This window comes from Pyrus communis, chromosome 11 (genome assembly GCF_041283825.1).
Source record: "Pyrus communis isolate YQ-2024b chromosome 11, ASM4128382v1, whole genome shotgun sequence".
NCBI lineage: Eukaryota > Viridiplantae > Streptophyta > Magnoliopsida > Rosales > Rosaceae > Pyrus > Pyrus communis.
The window spans coordinates 9,391,324-9,410,667 of record NC_142575.1 but is presented as its reverse complement, the minus strand read 5'-3'; the positions used below and the strand labels follow the sequence as shown (position 1 = coordinate 9,410,667).

At 40.7% G+C, this 19,344-nt stretch overlaps 1 protein-coding gene and 1 pseudogene across 3 annotated transcripts; both read left to right on the top strand.

The window, feature by feature from the left end:
- Positions 1-6,965: 6,965 nt before the first annotated feature.
- On the top strand, positions 6,966-11,389 carry LOC148692867 (uncharacterized; annotated as a pseudogene).
- A 599-nt stretch (positions 11,390-11,988) lies between these two features.
- LOC137742666 (MLO-like protein 3) lies at positions 11,989-18,021 on the top strand. 3 transcript variants are annotated; one of them, XM_088680178.1, is made up of 16 exons: positions 11,989-12,189; positions 12,273-12,415; positions 12,540-12,597; positions 12,757-12,968; positions 13,083-13,199; positions 14,146-14,206; positions 14,352-14,446; positions 15,608-15,682; positions 15,815-15,906; positions 16,039-16,088; positions 16,190-16,230; positions 16,328-16,501; positions 16,607-16,642; positions 16,989-17,056; positions 17,208-17,268; positions 17,485-18,021. In XM_088680178.1, the coding sequence occupies exons 2-16, from the start codon at positions 12,287-12,289 to the stop codon at positions 17,812-17,814; spliced, it is 1,599 nt and encodes a 532-aa protein (XP_088536304.1). In that variant the 5' UTR covers positions 11,989-12,189; positions 12,273-12,286; the 3' UTR covers positions 17,815-18,021. The 3 variants fall into 3 exon arrangements, with proteins under 3 accessions (XP_088536304.1, XP_088536305.1, XP_088536303.1); XM_088680179.1 differs by having other exon boundaries at positions 12,072-12,189; positions 12,282-12,415; XM_088680177.1 differs by having other exon boundaries at positions 12,084-12,189; positions 12,262-12,415.
- Positions 18,022-19,344: the final 1,323 nt, after the last annotated feature.

Sequence of the window (19,344 nt, the reverse complement as noted above, 5' to 3'; positions counted from 1 at the left end):
ATGTGTCCTTATCATTTTATTGTTTTTACTTTTATAAACAAATCAATTCCGTTATTTAATAAAAGCCGCAAGTTAATCCAACCCATGGCAAAACGAAACCTAACTAAATCTACAAAGACCATATTATGTCATGGTCCGTGCAAACGAAATAGTTGAAGGAATAGAGTTCTAAACTGTTACATAGAAGAGCAGTTAAAGATAATTTTTTAATATTATTGAGAGATAATATTGTGATCTTCTTAATCATAATAATTCACTCTTAATAATGTATTAAACTGTCTTGATTTTCTTATTCTAAAAAAATGAGATGCAAATTATATCTTCGGAAGCAAGCGGTACGGTTAAAGTTGATGTGGAGAATAGTCTGAATGGATGATGATGATGACTACATTCTGGTCATCAAACAAGACCAGCACGTAGTAAGTGGTGGTATTTGTGATCACCAAAAGAAAAATAAATTATTGGCGAGATGATATGATGGTGATTAGCTTGGTTTTTGGTAATGATGTAACAAGCTGTGGCCTGGATAGGATTGGCCCTTGGTGGCGGTGTGATAAAGCCTTAAGCCTAGATAGGCTTTTTTTTTTTTTTTTTTGAACACCAGTTACCATATCATAAAAGGCCTACAGAGAGGCAAACATACATACAATAAACAGGCAGTGACAATGGGTAAACCACAAAGACCTCTCCACCAAGTAGAGGTGTCACCCCTAGCACCACCAAATCAAATTAATGAGGACAAGGTAGTCCGTCATTATTCAATACAAAGACCAACGAAGATGGGGGCCTAACGACCCAAACGACATCACTCATCTCCGTAAAACCACCCGATGCAATCTTGTGAGCCACGCCATTAGCAGAACGGGGCACCCAAGACCATCGGCAATCAAAGAACTTCCCCCCCCCCCCAGTTGTTTAACCCGAGCCAGCACCGGGAATGCCTCCCAGCTACCCCTAGACAGCGAACTAGATAAACAATTAATCGCTTCAAGGGAGTCCGACTCAAGAATTACATACCTTACTCCCAACTCGTCACCAAGTTGGCACCCGTACAGCAACGCATAAGCCTCCGCTGCAGCAGCAGAAGGAGCAGATATAGCATACCGTGCTGCAGCCACGAATTTTCTCTCCATGTCCCGCGCAATCAATCCAACAAATCCCATCTTTGAGGCCTTGGACCAACTAGCATCCACATTAATCTTCACAAAAGGAGAGGCCGGAGCACACCACCGCGCCACCTGGGTACCCCTCCTCCCGTCACCCCCTCCCCTACCCCCAACCATTGCCTTAGCACCAAAAAACGAGCTCATAGCCGCAGAAACATCAGCCAAGACTTTTAAAGGGTTAACAGACATCCCATTGAAAACAAAATCACAACGAGCTTTCCAAATACACCAACAGGTAAAAACAATATAAGATTGTCTCCACATTGTATCTCCAAAGTTGCATAAAGACGGAGAGAATACCTTCTGAATCCAGTCCAGCCAAGACGGGAGAGAAAGACGATCCAATTTATACCCCAAAGCCCCACCAAACCAAATTGGTTCAACCCAAGAGCAAGAAAGGAAAATGTGCTCAATGGTTTCATCATGGCAGCAGCAAATAGGACAAGTAGAGTTCAGAGAGGACCGTCGTCGGTACAAGGCTTCCCGAGTAGGAAGACAATTATGCACTGTAAGCCACAAGAAATGTCGCAACTTGGGGGGCACCTCCAGCTTCCAAATCCCCTTCCAAAACGCCTTGGGAACCCCACGAACAGAAGGCCGACGCTTGTCCCTCCTAGCCAGTGATCTACCTTGCAGCCATCTATAACCCGACTTGACCGAATAAGTACCGTTCTTACTCAAATCCCAGATAAGCCTATCATTACGACTTAGATCCCCCAAAGGCGTCTCCTCAATAGCCTGCAAAGCCTCCCCCGATATGAAAGGCTGTAAAAAGCTAAGATTCCACCGCCCCGACTCCGGACAGATAAGCGCACTGACCCTTAAACTGGGAGTAACCGCAACTTGGCCAACCGGCACCGGATGTCCAAGGGGCAAGGATGGAAGCCACCTATCCTGCCACACCCTCACCTCCTGACCGCCCAAAATCTGCCAATGGGAACCCTCCTTGATCACGTCCCTGCCACAGATGAGGCTGCTCCATGCCCAAGAAGCCCGACCACCTTTCTTCGCATCCCATATTGAGCAATGGGGAAAATACCGGGCTTTCATCACCCTAGCCCACAGCGAGTCTGGTTCCGTGATTAAACGCCAACATTGTTTAGCAAGCAGAGCATCATTAAATTCCATAAAGTTTCTGAAGCCTAAACCACCCAAGTCTTTTGGCAAACCCAAAACCTCCTTTGAGACCCAATGAATCTTTTGGGCTCCCTCCTTGCAACCCCACCAAAATCCAGCCACTAACGCATCCAATTCCTGACAAACGACGGCGGGGAATTTGAAAATGCACATTGGGTACGCCGGAATAGCTTGGATAACAGCCTTAATTAAAACCTCTTTACCGGCACGGGATAGAGTACTTTGTTTCCACCCTTGAAGCTTTTCCATTACTCTTCCTTTCACATAAGCAAGACCACGCTTTTTCGACCGGCCCCAAATAGCAGGGACCCCCAAATAAGTCCCCGGATTGCTAACCACCGTCATACCAAGGGCATTCCCCATCTGATCCGCGTTCACTTTCGGAACATTTGCCCCAAAGAAAACACTGGATTTCTCCAAATTAACCTTCTGCCCAGACGCCACACAAAATTTGTCCAGCATATGTTTCAAATTCCTGCAGTTTTTCACATCTGCCCGCAGAAACAGAAGGGTATCATCCGCAAAGAAGAGGTGAGAAATCACGGGTCCGGATCCACCAATCTTAACACCCTCCAACCTACCTTGGTCCACCGCACCCTGAATCAGTTTGGAAAGAACTTCCCCCACCAAAATAAATAAATAAGGAGAAAGAGGATCCCCCTGACGGAGACCCCGCGAGGGAGCAAAAGACTCTCCAGCCTGCCCATTTAGAAGAACAGCGAAACTCACAGACGAAATACATCTATTAATTAGCGATCTCCAACTACTGCTGAACCCCATTCTTTCCATTACCGCATCCAAAAAGTCTCATTCAACCCTATCATACGCCTTCTGCATATCCAGTTTAATCCCCATTTCAAATCTGTTCCTGACTTTCCTTCCCTTCAGATAATGAAACATCTCATGGGCTATGCCAATGCAATCCTGAATTTGTCTACCCGCCACAAAAGCATTCTGAGATGTAGATATGATTTTAGGCAATAATACCTTCAACCGGTTAGCAAGAATCTTTGACAGTATTTTGTACGAATAGTTACACAGGCTGATAGGCCTGAACTGCGACACAAATTCCGGATTAGGGACTTTGGGAATCAGTACTATATTAGTCTGATTTATCAATCTCGAACCCGCGACGTCCTGAAGCAACTCTCTGACCAAAGCCGAAACATTTTCCTTCACAATCTCCCAGTATGTCTGATAGAAGATCCCCTGGAAACCATCGGGGCCGGGAGCCTTAAGACCTCCCATATTCCCAGCAGCCTCCTTTATCTCCTCCTCCGTAACCGGTGCAGTTAGCGCCTCATTCATTTCTGTCGAGACTGAGGGATTAATGCAATCTAGCAGCGACCCCCAGTTACGATCCCCTGCCGAGCTAAAAACTGAAGAGAAATGATTATCCACTAAATGGCGCACCTGAGACGGATTTTCCACCCAGTTTCCATTTTCAGCCCTAAGCTTCACAATCTCATTTCTCTTACGCCTCTGAAGGGTTGAAGAGTGAAAAAACTGAGTGTTTGCATCCTCCTCCCTCAACCATTTTACCCTCGATCGTTGGCACCAATAACTCTCCTCTTGGAGTCTTAACTCATCAATCTGCCGAGATATCTCCCTTATCTCATCATAGTTTGGACCCCAGTCTCGCTGGAGTGAATCTAACTGGGAAAGAAGATCATGGATCCTGCTACCCCTCCCCTTAAATTTGGTACGATTCCACCTGCTCAAACGATAACGACATTCGTTTAAAGATCTCACCCACCTATTCACAGGGCTACCATGATGCCGCCGGTCCCAGCACATTTCCACCAATTTCTTGCACTCTTCCTCCGAGACCCAAAACGTCTCAAACCTGAACATCTTCCTTCCTTTCTGCCCATCAGATATAGAACTAAGAACAATTGGGCAGTGATCCGAGGCTAAAACCGTTTCATGCATAACATGGGAGTTCGGCCAGAGTTGCTGCCACTTTTCATTCGCCATGACCCTGTCTAATCGCTCATCCACCCAATCCCCTTTTCTCAGCCCTCTCCACGTGAATGTTGGTCCATTGAAACCCAAGTCCATCAACTGAGAGGAAGACAGAAACTCTTCTAAGAATCTTGGTCTGTTGTACAAGACCTCAACTCTTCCAGACTTCTCATAATCCCACAGGAATTCGTTGAAATCCCCGCCACAAATCCAAGGTATATATGTGGGAGTAAATTGGTTAACCATCCATTCCCAAAACAGATTTTTCTCAACTCTATACGACGTTCCGTACACACCCGTAATCCGACTCCATTGCGTTTGCCCTTTAATTCTCATCACAGCATCAATAATATGCTTGGACGAAAAGATAATATTAACCTCCAGATTGTCCTCCCACCATAAACTCAATCCTCCAGCCATTCCAATTGGCGAAACATCAAAACCATGTAAGTAACCCAATCGCCTCCTCACACCTAGAATTCTATGGTCTTTCATCTTAGTCTCTGATAAAAAGATCATAGAGGGTCTCTTTTTGCAAATAAGCCCATGGAGAGCCCTGACTGTCGTTGCCGACCCTAGCCCACGACAGTTCCAGAATATATAACTCATGGCTGGCCTGCGGCTGTTGAAGGCAAGCCGCCACCGCCCCGAGCCAACTTGCCCGCCTTCCTTGTCACCATCCTTCCTTTAACAATATCCGACTCCCCTTCCATTACTTCATGTCCTCCAAGATTCTCACTTATTTCTTCCTTATCTTCACCCGTCGTATAGACCACTCGTTCCACCGATAGGTCTCCTTCCTTGCAATTTAACCTCCTCTCTGTCTCTGCCACCCTTCCTTGGTAATTCTCTTCCGTATCCGGGCCCTTGAATTTCTTCTGTGGAGCTTGAGTTAACATCATATCCTGTGCATCCCCACTTCTTTTACTACCCCATAATGGTTCATCATCCTGGGCGGACAGAAAGTTATTGCCCCCCTGGACCTCGCCCGACCTTCCTTCACCCACTGTTTTAATGCTTTCCATTTCAGAGCAGGAAGACGTATCCTCTGCCTCCCCCCGCATTCTTCTACGCCATTTTTTTTGACCTGTGCCACGACTCTTTGATGCTCCCCCTGGCTCCATGGTTTGATTGCGCTCCATGCCTTGAGCCTTCGAAATCCGTAAACTACCTTGATTCTGTGCAGCCGTGATGCCCGGTCCGCGCACCACCCCAGCCTGCCGGCGTTCCCCCCTGCCCACATACTCCACTCTCTTCGATATCGCCACCTCCCTTACCGGCGGTGCCTTCATCCACTCTCCATACGCCACCTCCCCATCTCCAGACATCTCAACAGAACATTCTGTATTGATATGCCCAATCCGTCCACACCTGTAGCAAAAATCTTGAAGCCGTTCATACCGGAATTTCACCCAGGTTTCCTTATTTGAATCCCTTCGAATCCAGCATCCCTTAAATAATGGCTTCTCCGTATCAACTAAAATTCTGATTCGTACAAATCCACAAGCGTGTCCGGGATCCTCCATGGCTATAAATTTCCCAGCCTCTTTGGTTACACGCTGCACGTTCTCGATAGAGGCTAAGCCCAGCGGAATTCCCCTTATTTGAACCCAAAATGGAACAGCATCCAGTTCCAGCTCCTCCAAAGTGAGCTTCGGAGGCCATTTCACGACAGAGAACACCTTTTTCATCACTGCCCAGGGAACCTGCTCAAGGATTTTTGAGGCTACATTTTCATCTTTGACCGAAATAATAAAGACATTCTCCCTTACCCATTTTATTTCCACCTCACCCACTTCTTTCCAAGCCGCTCTGAGAATATTCCTGACTCCCCACTTGTTCAATGGTTTTGGCGTAAGGACTTTCCCAACCAATTTAACTCCCTGCTCCATGGTTGATAAATCCAGTGTTTGGTTCAGTTGAACCACCAGTTCATCCACTCCACTTTTCGCCATCACAAAGGAACAGCGCTGCCCCACTCGCCCAGCCTGAGACGAAGAAGAAACCTTGACTTGCTGGACACAACCTCAGAACACACAGATAAGCCACCCCGAATACCAACTGATTTCTTTCTTCTCCTCCCTGTCACTGAGACTTTCCATCCACTGATCCTGCCCCCTCAAACCCAGACTGACAGAATTAAAACCCCCCAACCCGATTCAAATTACCCACCCCATCACCTCTCGAAGAGAGAGACACTCTAATTAGAGACAAACCACCCCACCCCATTCCCCCTCGAAGAGAGATTCACCCTAGTTTGAGAAACCCCACCCCCTTACCGTCACCCTAATCCCTTACATCACCCATCCTACTACCTTCCAGTTGACGGATTCCACCACCCCCCCTAAACGAACCACAATAGCAGAAACCCCCAAGCGCACAGATCCCACAAACCCAAATTGACAGAGGTAAAACCCCCAATCAGATCAACACAACAGCCACTGCAACCCTCGTGGAGTACAACACACCAATTTGAAAAGCCCCAAATCCTTTGCGTCACCCTAGGCCCTGTCACCCCACGCCATCCTGCTTCCAGAGCCTCAGTTACCCAACACCCCAAGATCTTGACCTGCACAGCACAAAACACACGATCGAAACTCACCTGTAGCCACACGCACAGAGGCGGAACTCACGAAGGATCAATCACTCTCACACCGGAGAGAAAAGATGCAGAAATATCCCTCAGTCAAAACTTAGATGACGCTTTGCTCTTTTGCTCGACGCGTCCGTCATCGTTTCGCTGTGCTGGATGCTCTGCGGATGTATTTGGAGGAGAGGATGTTTCCAGAGATCAAGAAAAAGCCGTTCGCGGTGCTGTACGTGCACACCGGAGCTCAAAGGTGCGAGAACTTTCCCGGGATCTCAGCCATCAGATCAACCTACGACGCCATACCGATCGGCGTCCGCCAGAATCTCGAAGCCGTGTATATCCTCTGCTCTAACGATTTATGATGGGTGTCGTGAGGGGAAACAAGGTTGATGGCGTACAGAGAGGTTCAAGGGGAGTAAAGGCTCTGCATATCACAGCAACGGGTCAAAACCTTCAGATCTGAGGGCTTAAGGATGGTTTGATCAACGGGAAACCGAATCACACCCACGGAATCACTCCGGGGAGAAAAAAACTCGCACTCAGGCGAACTCTCACAGAGGAGAGAAAAGATGTTTTTTTGTGTTAGACATTTTGCCTAGATAGGCTTTTAGCTTGTTTGAAAAGTCACAGATAGCCAAATTGGAGGATAGCCAAATTGGAGGATACGCTTTAATCTATGGCACACGTTTCATTTCGCCGAGTAGATCTAATAATTTTTTATACGATCTGTTAATACGACAAGTAAATAACACGAAATAATAGATTTTTTATCGACACAATAACTAATTGAGTTGTTATCGGGTCACGCGATAAGAACCCGTTAATAACGGATCATTAACAGGTTTATACGAAGGTGACACGCAGGTAACCCTCGTACCAAGAAACATAATATGGATTGATGAGAGAGGTGTGATTGCTGGAATCATCAAGTAGCATTTGAGGCGGTGGAGGTGTAGATCCATCAACTATGTCGATGAGATTGTAGCAACGAAAAATTGGAGCGAACAAAGCACTCCAAGTTAGATAATTGGTAGTTGTGAGCTTAATCAACACCATTTATCCAATGTTCTAAATCGTGATGGAGGAAGTGTCGGAGGAGTGATCGTGATAGAGGAAGTCATCGGAGGAGGTTGATGAACTTGAGCTGTAGAATCAGAGGAAGGAGAAGCAGAATCCGTCATTGATGTGAAAAGCTAGGGTTTTGGAGATAGAGAAAGTGCAAAGATTGCGATCCCGATCTCTGAGAAATAAGGAGGAAGAAATTGTATCGAGGCTCAGCACGCACCATATCCTCTGTGTGCTGTGTACGTGTTTTTTTCTTAATGAATATCGTTTTTTTCCTCAAAATTTGCCTGTCTTTTTTTATTATTATTAATTTTTTTTTTTGGATAAATTACACTTTATCACCTCGGGTTTGAGGTCTATTTCAATCTCATACAACATCTTTAAAAAATTTCACTTTCATACCTAAAGTACTATTTTATTTCAATATAATACATCCGTTACATTTTCCATCCATTGTTCCGTTAAGAGCTGACGTGGCTGCCACATTTGTGCCACGTGGCTAAAAAATAAATTTTTTACGCATTTAAAAATAATTAATTAAAAAATAAAAAGCGCCCAGAACCCTATCCCTTCCAGTTCCCCGCAACCCCCTCTACCCCTCTTTTCGACAATCTCCAGCTTCTCGTCTCTAGCCTTCGCCTTCTTCTAACACCACCAGGACCACCACTACTACAATTAGCAGATCTACAACCACCACCACCACTGATCAGCGTTCGTTCTGTGAAATCCCGTTCTTGGACTTCACTATTGCAAACTACGCTTTCTTATTAAGGAGTTTTTATAATTTAAATTTTTTTTGGCAATTTATTATTTATGGGGGTCCTAATTAGTTTGAAAAAAAAGAAAAAAAAGAAAGGGAGGAAAGGGAAAAAGAGGATGGGCGAACCGGAGAGGAAGAAAGGGGAGATGATGGCAAATGGGGAGAGGAGAGAGGAAGAAGAATGGCCAATCAGGTGGGAGAACAAGGAGAGAAAGGAGAGGGGTGAGGAGCACCCAACCCAGTTGAATTTCTGGCCACCTCCATCATATTTTCAAGCGGTTTTCACCCAATCAACACTTGCAAACATCATTACGCCCCTCCTTCGTTAATCACCCAAAAATCGACAAGAATTAGTTCGATTTCTTTAAGGTTTACACCATGGGTGCTATGAGGAACCATGACGAAATCCATTAAATGTGAAATGACTTCCTCCAATTACCACCACCAATAGACTCCCCTCAACCCCAGGAACAAAGCCCAAGCGGTGTTGGAAGTGTCGGAGTTCGATTGGATGCCGAGTCAAAGCACACCCACCTTAGGGTTTTCGGCAGTTCGTGGCCAGTTTGGGGTGTTTTCTGGCCAAATTGGCCTTGGCCGCAGGTATAAAGTTTACTCTACTTATTGAGATCTTCATTTATGTAAATTTTGGTAATTTTTGGAAATAGTTGGATTTTCCTGTCGAGTTGGGGTGGCCAACCGCCACCCGCGGCGGCGCGTGGCCGGGGGGCCATTGATGTCACTCTTAGGCTAAATTAGATGTCTTGAGCTCATTTTTGGTAATTGTATGACATAGGTGATATGGTTATTATCTTAATTTCTTACATTAGTATCGTTTGTGAATATAAATTGGTATTATAATTATGATTTCTATTGAAATGTGAATTTTATATATTTAGCCATAGACCTATGCTAATTAACTATGATTTGGCTTTTGTATTGATGATGTTGTGATGTAGGTGTGTTTGATTAACTTTTTATTAATGTGAATAATAATTATGATGAATGTTATGACAATTATGGGAGCTAATTATTGTTTGATAATTATTTGGATATGCTTGCCATTTGGATACCCATTTGAACTTGGCACTATTATATAGCATGGGATGGAGATGGAAGTCAAGAGAGGAGTTAGGTACTTTATTAGATTTTTAGTAGAAATAGTAATTAAGGGAATTCCTTGTGTTGTGCTCCATCTGACTTGATGCTAGTTGATATGTGGAATCGATAGCATATATGCATATAATTATGTTTAATGTGTGATGGTGAGATTGCACCACGTAGTATTTGGTACATGGATGGTCCTGCTTGGTATATTCGCGATGGGGGAACCATATGCATTCAGGGGTGATCGTGCTAGGTATATCCGCGATGGGTGATCACTGCTTGCACAATGAGTTATGCCTATGGTCCTGCTTGGTATATCTGCGATGGGGGACCATACGCATTCTAGAGGTGATAAGGATTAGTTGTACATGATACATTTTTGGGCGATCATATTGGTTTGGTTTCGTTGAGTGGTCTGGAACCCGAGGTTGTTGAATTTCGTGGAGTAGCCTAAAATTCCATGGTTTGGAGAAGTAGGCTTGGCCTAACTATATCACTCTAGCCTTAGTTATATATATATATATATATATATATATTTGTGTCAATGGTTTCGAAAGTCTTGTGAGTAGAAAAGATGTTGGACGTCTGAGTGACTCCTTCGGGATTTTCTATGATTCGATTATGATTTCATAAAATATGAATTTATAAGATATGAGAATAATTGTTATTACTTTGATCAAATTAATTAATTAATGCGGCTAGAGAATGGATTTGTGTTTCATTGGCCCTTAATTATGATGTGTGTTGTGAATTGCGATATCATGATGAGACATAACGATTTATATGTTGGATGGGAGAGAAATCATGTTTTCATGGGGATTGGTTATGTAACATGATGAGTCCAGGAGTTACATGTTGTCAAGTTATATTGAATGATGAAGGAATACTATGCTTTTCTATTTGAACTGAGTGGAGTAAACGTCTGATTTGTGTTAATGAACTACGAATGGCTTGATCCCTATTTAAGGGTACGTAGGCAGTCCAATGAGGGGTTAGATGCAGCCATAAGGTAAACGAGAAATTTCTTTGCAATTTGATTCTCAAATTATGATTGCCATATTCCTGAGACGGGGTATGTGAGTTAAACGAGTATTTGGGTGACGTCACGTGTCGATCTTGGACGTATGTCAGGATCGGGGCGTGACACGTTCGGCCTCCTCCTCTCCGTCTCCGTCAGTTCGATTCTTCATCGACCCCCGCTCAATCTTTCCTAACCATCATTTGAACCGATCCATCGCCGTTTCCATGATAACCAGATCAATTTTGATGTCGAAAAAGACCTGTATGTGCTCACTGACGTCGCATTCAGGATTGTTTCGCTGCAGCCTCCGTAAAAACCAGGGAGGGAGTCAAAACACCGGATTTTTCCGGTTGAACAGGTTGAATATGCGCAGATCCACTATGATGACCTCGCTGGTTCGAATCAGTGGGGTCGAAGGCGAGTGGGTGAAGCGAGCCTTGAACGCCCTAATTCGGCCTTGCGCTCACCAACAGCAGTGGAGAGCTGGGTTTCAATTGAATTTCCTTGGTGACCCGCTTCACTTGAAAACCGTCGAAGTGGTGGATGTGGTTTGGAGAACTCGGGGAGAAATTGGAACTTAGGGAACCAGCTGGATGACGGCAGCGGGTTTGGGCTGACCATTGACCCGGGAGTGGTGGCGGGAAGTGAGGTAGAGGGAGAAGAGAAAAAGGGTGATTGCCCGGATCCCCTTTTCAAATTTTTTTTTTTTTTTGAGTTGGTATGATGTGGTAGATGGATATCCACGTGTGCAAGCTTTAGAGGGAGTAGGCTGACGTGTAAAGAGATCCACTACGGCCACATCAGCTTTTAACGGATCAATGAATGAAAAATGTAATAGACATATTATATTGAAATAAAATAATAGATGCGGTATGAAAATGAAATTTTTTAAAAATGTTGTATGTGGTTACAATAATAGACTTCAAACCTGAGAATGGGAGAAACTGTAATTAACTTTTATTTTGGTTTTTTGGGAAACTTGTCCGTCTCTTATTTTGGCCGAAGCATCAGTCAGTCGAGTGCCGCGGTCAACAAAAGTGAACACATAACATCGTAATTTGATTTTGATTATCCATAACAGTAACATTCATGTCATGGTGCAGAAAAGGAGTTCCCAAATAAATGGAACCACCTGCCCCAACTACTTCCACATATGGACGTATTTGCACCGCGAAAATATGGGACCTAAATCTCCAACCAAGAAAAAAAGATGGGACTCAAAATCCCCATTAAACAAACCTTTATTATATAATATAATAAACCGTGTCAAATCAAGTTTAATGGATACGACTTTCACAAGGCGCAGCTTTGCTTGGACTTGAAAGTCACAGCAGCGTAGAAGATTTGAACATTTCATCCCCATCTTCTCTATTTATTTCAGGTATTTAAATGAACAACCTTTCTGTGTGGTTCTTGCATCTCTTCACTGGCTCCTCCTTTGATGCTGATCCAGTTTTCCCCAAGAAAACACAGAAATTATGGCTTCTGCAGGATCAGCATCCAGCCGTTCACTTCAAGAAACCCCCACCTGGGCTTTGGCAGCAGTTTGTTTTGTGTTCATTTTTCTCTCTCTATTTATAGAGCACTTGATTCATCTCATTAGCAAGGTATGTACATGTTACCTTTTGTAAGATATTACCATCAAACTTGTTGAAAAAGAGTCAAATGGTTTTTGAAACTGGTTTCACTAATTTCAAAATTTCTTTAATTTGATCATGTATTTTGATGCAGTGGCTCAAAAAACACAGAAAAACCGCCTTGTTCGAGGCCGTAGAGAAGCTCAAATCAGGTAAGTTATTTCTGTTTGCTGATTCATTAGAAAAAGAACTCAGAACCTATCCTAATTCTGAGAGTATTCTTCCCACGTGGGCAGTTTATGCAGAATGTATGTTCTAGTTGGTAATTTGACACAATTTGCTGAATCAAATTTTTTATTTTTTTGGTGCAGTGCTTATACTCCTGGGATTTATGTCACTAATTTTGACAGTATCACAAAGATCCATATCCAAAATATGCATACCCACAAAAGTTGCATTCACCATGCTTCCCTGCAGAAAAAATGCACCAACAAAAACCACCAAAGCACTTGGTTTTGAGCAAATAACAATAGAAAGAATGCTTGCAGCAGCCGATACCAGTGAGGATCACTGTGAATCCCAGGTATGTTATTAAGTATTTTGCTTTTATTGATATATTTTTGCGATGAAGAGGGTAGTTGTTTTTCTCTTTTAATTTAGTTTTATTATTTAATTAAAAGGAAATTTGGGTTTGCAGGGAAAGACCTCATTTATATCTCAAGGGGGGCTCAATCAGCTCAACAATTTCATCTTCGTTTTGGCAGTTATGCAGATTGTGTATAGTGTTCTCACCATGGCTTTAGGAAGGGCCAAGGTATGGATTTCTAATTTTTCACTCTTTTTCTTTTGTATAACATTTTTTTTCCACACATTGGCATCGTGCGAGATCAGCAATCTTTAGAGTCCAAAGCATGTATCATGCAAAACAGTCGATCGTTCAATAATTGTATGTGAACAACAGTTTGGGTGTTTATAGCTCTTCCGTCGCCCAACTCTCAACCATAATCCCACCCGATGTTCTCCAAACCACACCCCATAACAATGTCCTCACCGACAGTTTGGGTTTGAGAATCTGGTTGTTAAAAATAGTAGAATCCCAATTAAATTTTTACAAATTGACTGTTTTTTTTAGATTTTGAGAATGCATCCCAACCTGAAACTGAAAAGAATTAGGTAACAATGTCCTTGTTTCACATGGAAAATTTTCACGTTTGGGCGTGAGAAGTCAATTTTATGCCCCCCCCGAGGCAGCCGGGGGGGGAGCTTTGAGCATTGAAAGGCAGAAAAAATGCATTAAGATTCGGATCATGTGTCATGTCATATAGTCAAAGGAAAAGTATATAATTTTTCAAATTATTCTAATCCCATTTGTGTTACATATGTATTATCTTACTACATGTTAATTAATTATAAAAATATTGTGGCAGCCACTTCAATTTGTTGTCTTCTAAATCTTTAGTCGAAAAAAAATAAAACATACATTCTAAAAAAAATGTTAAGGAGACTCTTAAAATGGGACTTTTCATAGACTATATGTCACATCACTGTTTAACGTTAATTTTCATAGCAACGTTATAAAATGTTGTGCCAAAAACATGAAATGGCAGAGAGTTCATGAAGAATCTCACTTTTAAAACATTCTCCTTTGCATTTCTAATATTCTAGTGGCTTTTTTTATTTCCCTTGTAATAATTTATTGATTTATAACTAATTGGTTACTCGGGTAACTTGTTTAACATTGCGTTCAAACAAATTTACAGATGAGGCGTTGGGAAGCATGGGAAAAAGAAACTCAGACAGTGGAATACCAAGTGACAAATGGTATGATAAACAATGACATAAAATTCTTAATCGTTTTAGGTGTAATCTTAATTTGTTTAATTTGTTCCATAATTCAATTTCAATTAAATACAGCAGGTAATTCAATCTTCTTCTTTTTTCAATACTCAACTTCTTTTGGGTATAGATCCTAATCGGTTTAGGTTTACAAGGCAGACTACATTTGCTCTTCGACATATGAGTTCTTGTACAGGAAGAGGAACCACTGCTCAACTGTGGATTGTGAGTTGATTTTCTTTGGGATAATTTGATATAGATCCAATTTTGTGAGCCATTACTATAATTAGTCCACTGCATTGAAATAGGTCCAATAATTGATATTCCACGTAAGCTTATTTATAATTTGTACCATATTTATCCCTTAGACTTATAAATTGTAGTAAATATTCAAAATTTCTTAATTATATGATTATTTGTGGTTTAACTAATCCCTTAATTGTAGGATTAGTTATAGCAATAAAATCTCAACCCCCAGTCCGTTTCATCCCTCCTTTTTTTTCCTTCTTCTAAACAATTCCCTTTGTTAGATCATGGAATCAATCATCATCTTTCTTCTCTCATCTTTCATGGGTGATATTTTGTGTTCCTCCCTCCAAATTCCTTCATGACAATTTCAGTTTTTACATAGCTTTCACAATTTTTTTACATATTCGTTCGGCAATACGGTATCAATTGCAAGCAATAATACAGTATCATGCATTTATATTTGCTCTATTATATTTTTGTGCGTATCATACAGGTAACCTGAAACTTGGTATTTGTTCCTTTTTTTTGTTTAGTATTTGTTCCTTTAATGGAGGTATATTATATCATATTTCTATTCTAATGTTCTGCCATGGAGGTTCAACATTTTTCTTCCTATACAATAGGTAGTTTATTTTTATTTTGTTGGTAGATTATATCTATTTTGTAGGTATAAAGCATTTTTCTTCCTATACAATAGGTAGTTTATTTTTGTTTTGTAGGTAGATTACATCTGTTTTGTTGGTATAAAGTATTTTTCTTCCTATACAATAGGTAGTTACTAAATTATATCGGTTTTGTAGGTAAACATCATTAGGTGGTTACTAGATAATATTTTAGTCAGTATTTAAATATTCAAAATTAAAAACTGAATAAATGATACAAACATTAAAGAATTTAAATATTTTTATCTAAAAGGGCAAAATTGGTATAAAAATATGTAATTGGATAACTGGACTTAGTTAAAAAACTACCTTTGTTTTTGGACCTAGATTTAAAAGCCCCATTTTCTTTTCACTTTAATTATTGTTGTTATTATAATCATAAGATTTTATGTTAACATATATGTGGTTGTCCTGAATCATGATGAGTTTTTTTTATCATAATTAATTATTAAATTGTTAATTATGTATTATGCAGAGGTGCTTCTTCCGGCAGTTCTTTGATTCAGTGGACAAAGTTGACTACCTCACTTTGCGCCACGGTTTCATTTCAGTGAGTATATATAAATAGAGAAACAAATAAGATATAAAAAATATATCATTCTGTTCAATGTTAATTAATTGGTTCTCATTTCTCATATCTCAGTAGTTTATATCTCAAGTATGTTTTGCCCAAATTTTGCAGACTCATTTGTCCACAAACTACAATGCATTCGATTTCCAAAAGTATATACAACGATCACTGGACAATGATTTTAGAGCTGTGGTCGGAATCAGGTTGCCGCTTGTTATTTTTATAAAATTTTAATTAGAAAACCTGAGTTCATTAAGGTTGCTAATTATATCTACAATTAATTTAGTTTGTTCATGTTGGCTAAATATGTGTTTGTGAAATCCATTACTTGGCAGCCCTTTCCTGTGGTTTATTGTCGTCATCTTCATCCTCCTTGATGTCCATGGTAATTAAGAAGCAACCAATTAAGTCCTTAATTTGCTTATTCAACCTAAATAATTTCTTTAGTTTCTGGTTGTTACTAATTAACTATATGAACTTAAACAGGTTGGCAGGTGTATCTCTTGGTATCATTTGTGCCACTAATTGTATGTACTAAATTTTAAACTAGCTCTTTCTAATCAAGGTTTTACTTTACTAATTCTTGTAGTAATTAAGGGCTAATTAAGAATTATGTGTTCGTAGATAGTTCTAGTTCTTGGAACCAAACTTGAAGTAGTAGTAGCAAACATGGCTCATCAACTTCATGACCAGCATCATGTGATTAAAGGAACTCCTCTGGTGCAACCAAAAGACAGTCACTTCTGGTTCAGTCAACCACAGTTCGTCTTGACTCTTTTACATCTCACTTTGTTTATGGTAAATACTCATCTTCTTTCTTAACTCCATATGAGTACTAATGCATAATTAATCATCTCAGTTATTACTATGATCAAATTAACTGACATGATTTCGTCTTTGCAGAATGCCTTTGAACTTGCTTTCTTTATATGGGTCACGGTACGTGTTATTAATTTCCACTTGTTCGTTATTTAGTTAGAAATGTGCTATCTTGACAAACATTTTGTTATTTTTATCATCTTCTCTATCTAAACTAATAAACCATTAATTAGATTAACCATTACCTGAATATATATATATATATATACACACACACACACACACATATATATATATATGTTATTTATTAGATCGACAACATGACAATATAACACGTCAGATTGTTTGATAAAAGTACACTACTCCAGTTTAGTCGATCGATATAGTACTCGAGATAAAAGTTACTTTGTTCTAATGAAAATTAAGATAAAAACCAACTTACCTCTCCTTTCTTAATTATTTTCAGATGCAATTTGGGATACACTCCTGCTACCACGAACACATACATATTATAATCGTACGAGTGGTTTTAGCGTAAGTACCAACGCTCATCTTTGAATCTTCCTCTATTTTCTCTCATCGTATACATATGCACACTCAATTTTGCACGTCTGTTATTGTACAAATCAGATGCTACTTAGCATTAATGTTCCACTAAAAGTAAATGGTTGACGAATTTCTGTAGGGTGACGGTTCAAGTGATGTGCAGTTACATTACTCTTCCCCTCTATGCTCTAGTGACCCAGGTAATGCATGCCTTGACTTGCATATGAGCATATAGTTGTTTTCTCTTGTCATATATTATGTATTGCTATGCGTCAAACTATCAGTGTGAATCACAGTCGAATACAATCGAATCGATCAACTGTTAAAAACTAATAGTTTGATAGTGTAACATATCATTTGATAAGAATATAACCCTCGATATTGTACACCTAAACTCAGGTTATATATGAATGCAGATGGGATCAAATTTCAAGAGTGCAGCAGTGCTTGAAGAGCAAACAACAAATGTTATAAAGCAGTGGCACGCTGACGTGAAGAGAAAGAGGAAAAATAAATCACACTGTTCACAATCTGGTCACGACGAAAATTCGTCTAGAATCATGAATTCCCCTGATTTCTCTTCACATCGTCCCCAATTAACTTTCGCCGAAATGAACCAGAGTCATCCTAGAGAAACTGAGAATTTTCATGATAACCAAGAAATTGTTGAGGATCATCAAGAAAGGGCTGGCCAAAATGAAATTGAATTAGCCAGCAATGCGTCATCTACTGAGGTACATATATGAATGCCTGAGGTCATCAGAACACAAACTTAATCCTTTTTGGCAAAACCAAACGAGTGTGATAAATAGGTTAGCCCATTAATTAGAGGATTGGAGTTTCTCGATTCAATTTAGGCATACCCTGTATACACCCATTATAATTAGAATGCTTTGTTAACCCATTATCCTATATATCTTGTTTTTAAGGTAATAAGTATTTTATTAATCAAATGAAACCAAGAACATCATCCATCAACAATACAATTCCATGATTACAAATGCAATAGAAAGACAATACAAAAATCCCCACATAACTACATTTAACCAAATGGAACAACACTTACGAGGGCACAACCTTGCATCAATTTTTGATGAACTTGTAAAAGACGACGGTCATTTGGCAAAGAAGCCATGCTATGAGACACCATGGCAATGTCCTCATAGGCTTAACGAAACCAAACAAAAAAATAGGCACAAAAGCTCTCCTCCTGGAGAAAGAGAGTGACCACAATCACAACCACAAATACTCTTCTCAACAAAGCAAGAGAGTGAAAACCATGAAAAAAAAAAAAAAAAAAAAAAAAAAAGAAATAGAAGGAAGGGATCAAGAAGGATTGTTGCTGACCTAAGGTCAAAATTGGGGTCAGTGGTCGTGGGTTTTCTTTGATATTTTTTTCCTCTTGTGGCTGGTTTTTTTTTTTTTTTTTTTTTTTTTTTTCTTGATCACCATCCTTATCTCCTCTTTCATTCTCTAAAGAACCCAAAACCCACCTTCTACAAAACCAGGCTATCAAAAATTGCAGAGGTGAGTTGCAAATGGTGAACGGTCAATGATGCAGATGCCTACATATGGTGAATCAAAAATTGCAGAAGCCGCCTGGACTACCGACTAGAGCTACATATGACGGCCTAAAGCGCCTAGGCCTCCCACCTACTTCCTCCCAGCTTTTTAAATGTCTTGACCAAAATTGCAGTAGAGCATTGCTGCCTAGTGCTTAGGTGACCGCCTAGGGCAACAAAAAAACAATTGTTAGAGGAATCAACATGTAGTACAAGATATGAGACGAGTAATGCCCTTTGCCAATTTACGACAATTAATCATTGTTCAACGAATCGGCCTAGGGGCTAGCCGATGGAGCGCCGTTGAGATTAAGCCAAATCGTTCAGCAAAATCAAGTAGGAGTGAGATGCCACTTAGGCACACTCTAGGAGGTTTAGGCGGCGATCTAGGCAATGATTTTTTTTTTTTTTTTTTTTTAATATTGGCTCTCTCGTCTTTGGTCGCAATTACATCTCTTGTAGATGATGCAAGATTTGCTGAGAGAGAGAGAGAGAGAAGGAAGGTGGGAGGGAGAGTGTGAGTGAGAGAGAGAGAGAAGGTGGGAGAGAGAGAGAGAGAGAGAGAGAGAGAGAGAGAGAGAGAGAAAGAGAGGGTAGGAGAGAGAGAGAGAGAGAGAAAGGGTTTAGATGGGAAATTTACAATGATGGTTGTGTTGAAAATCTAAAATTTGGGAGGCGAGAGGAATGTGAAACGTTGAGAAGAAAAATTGGACG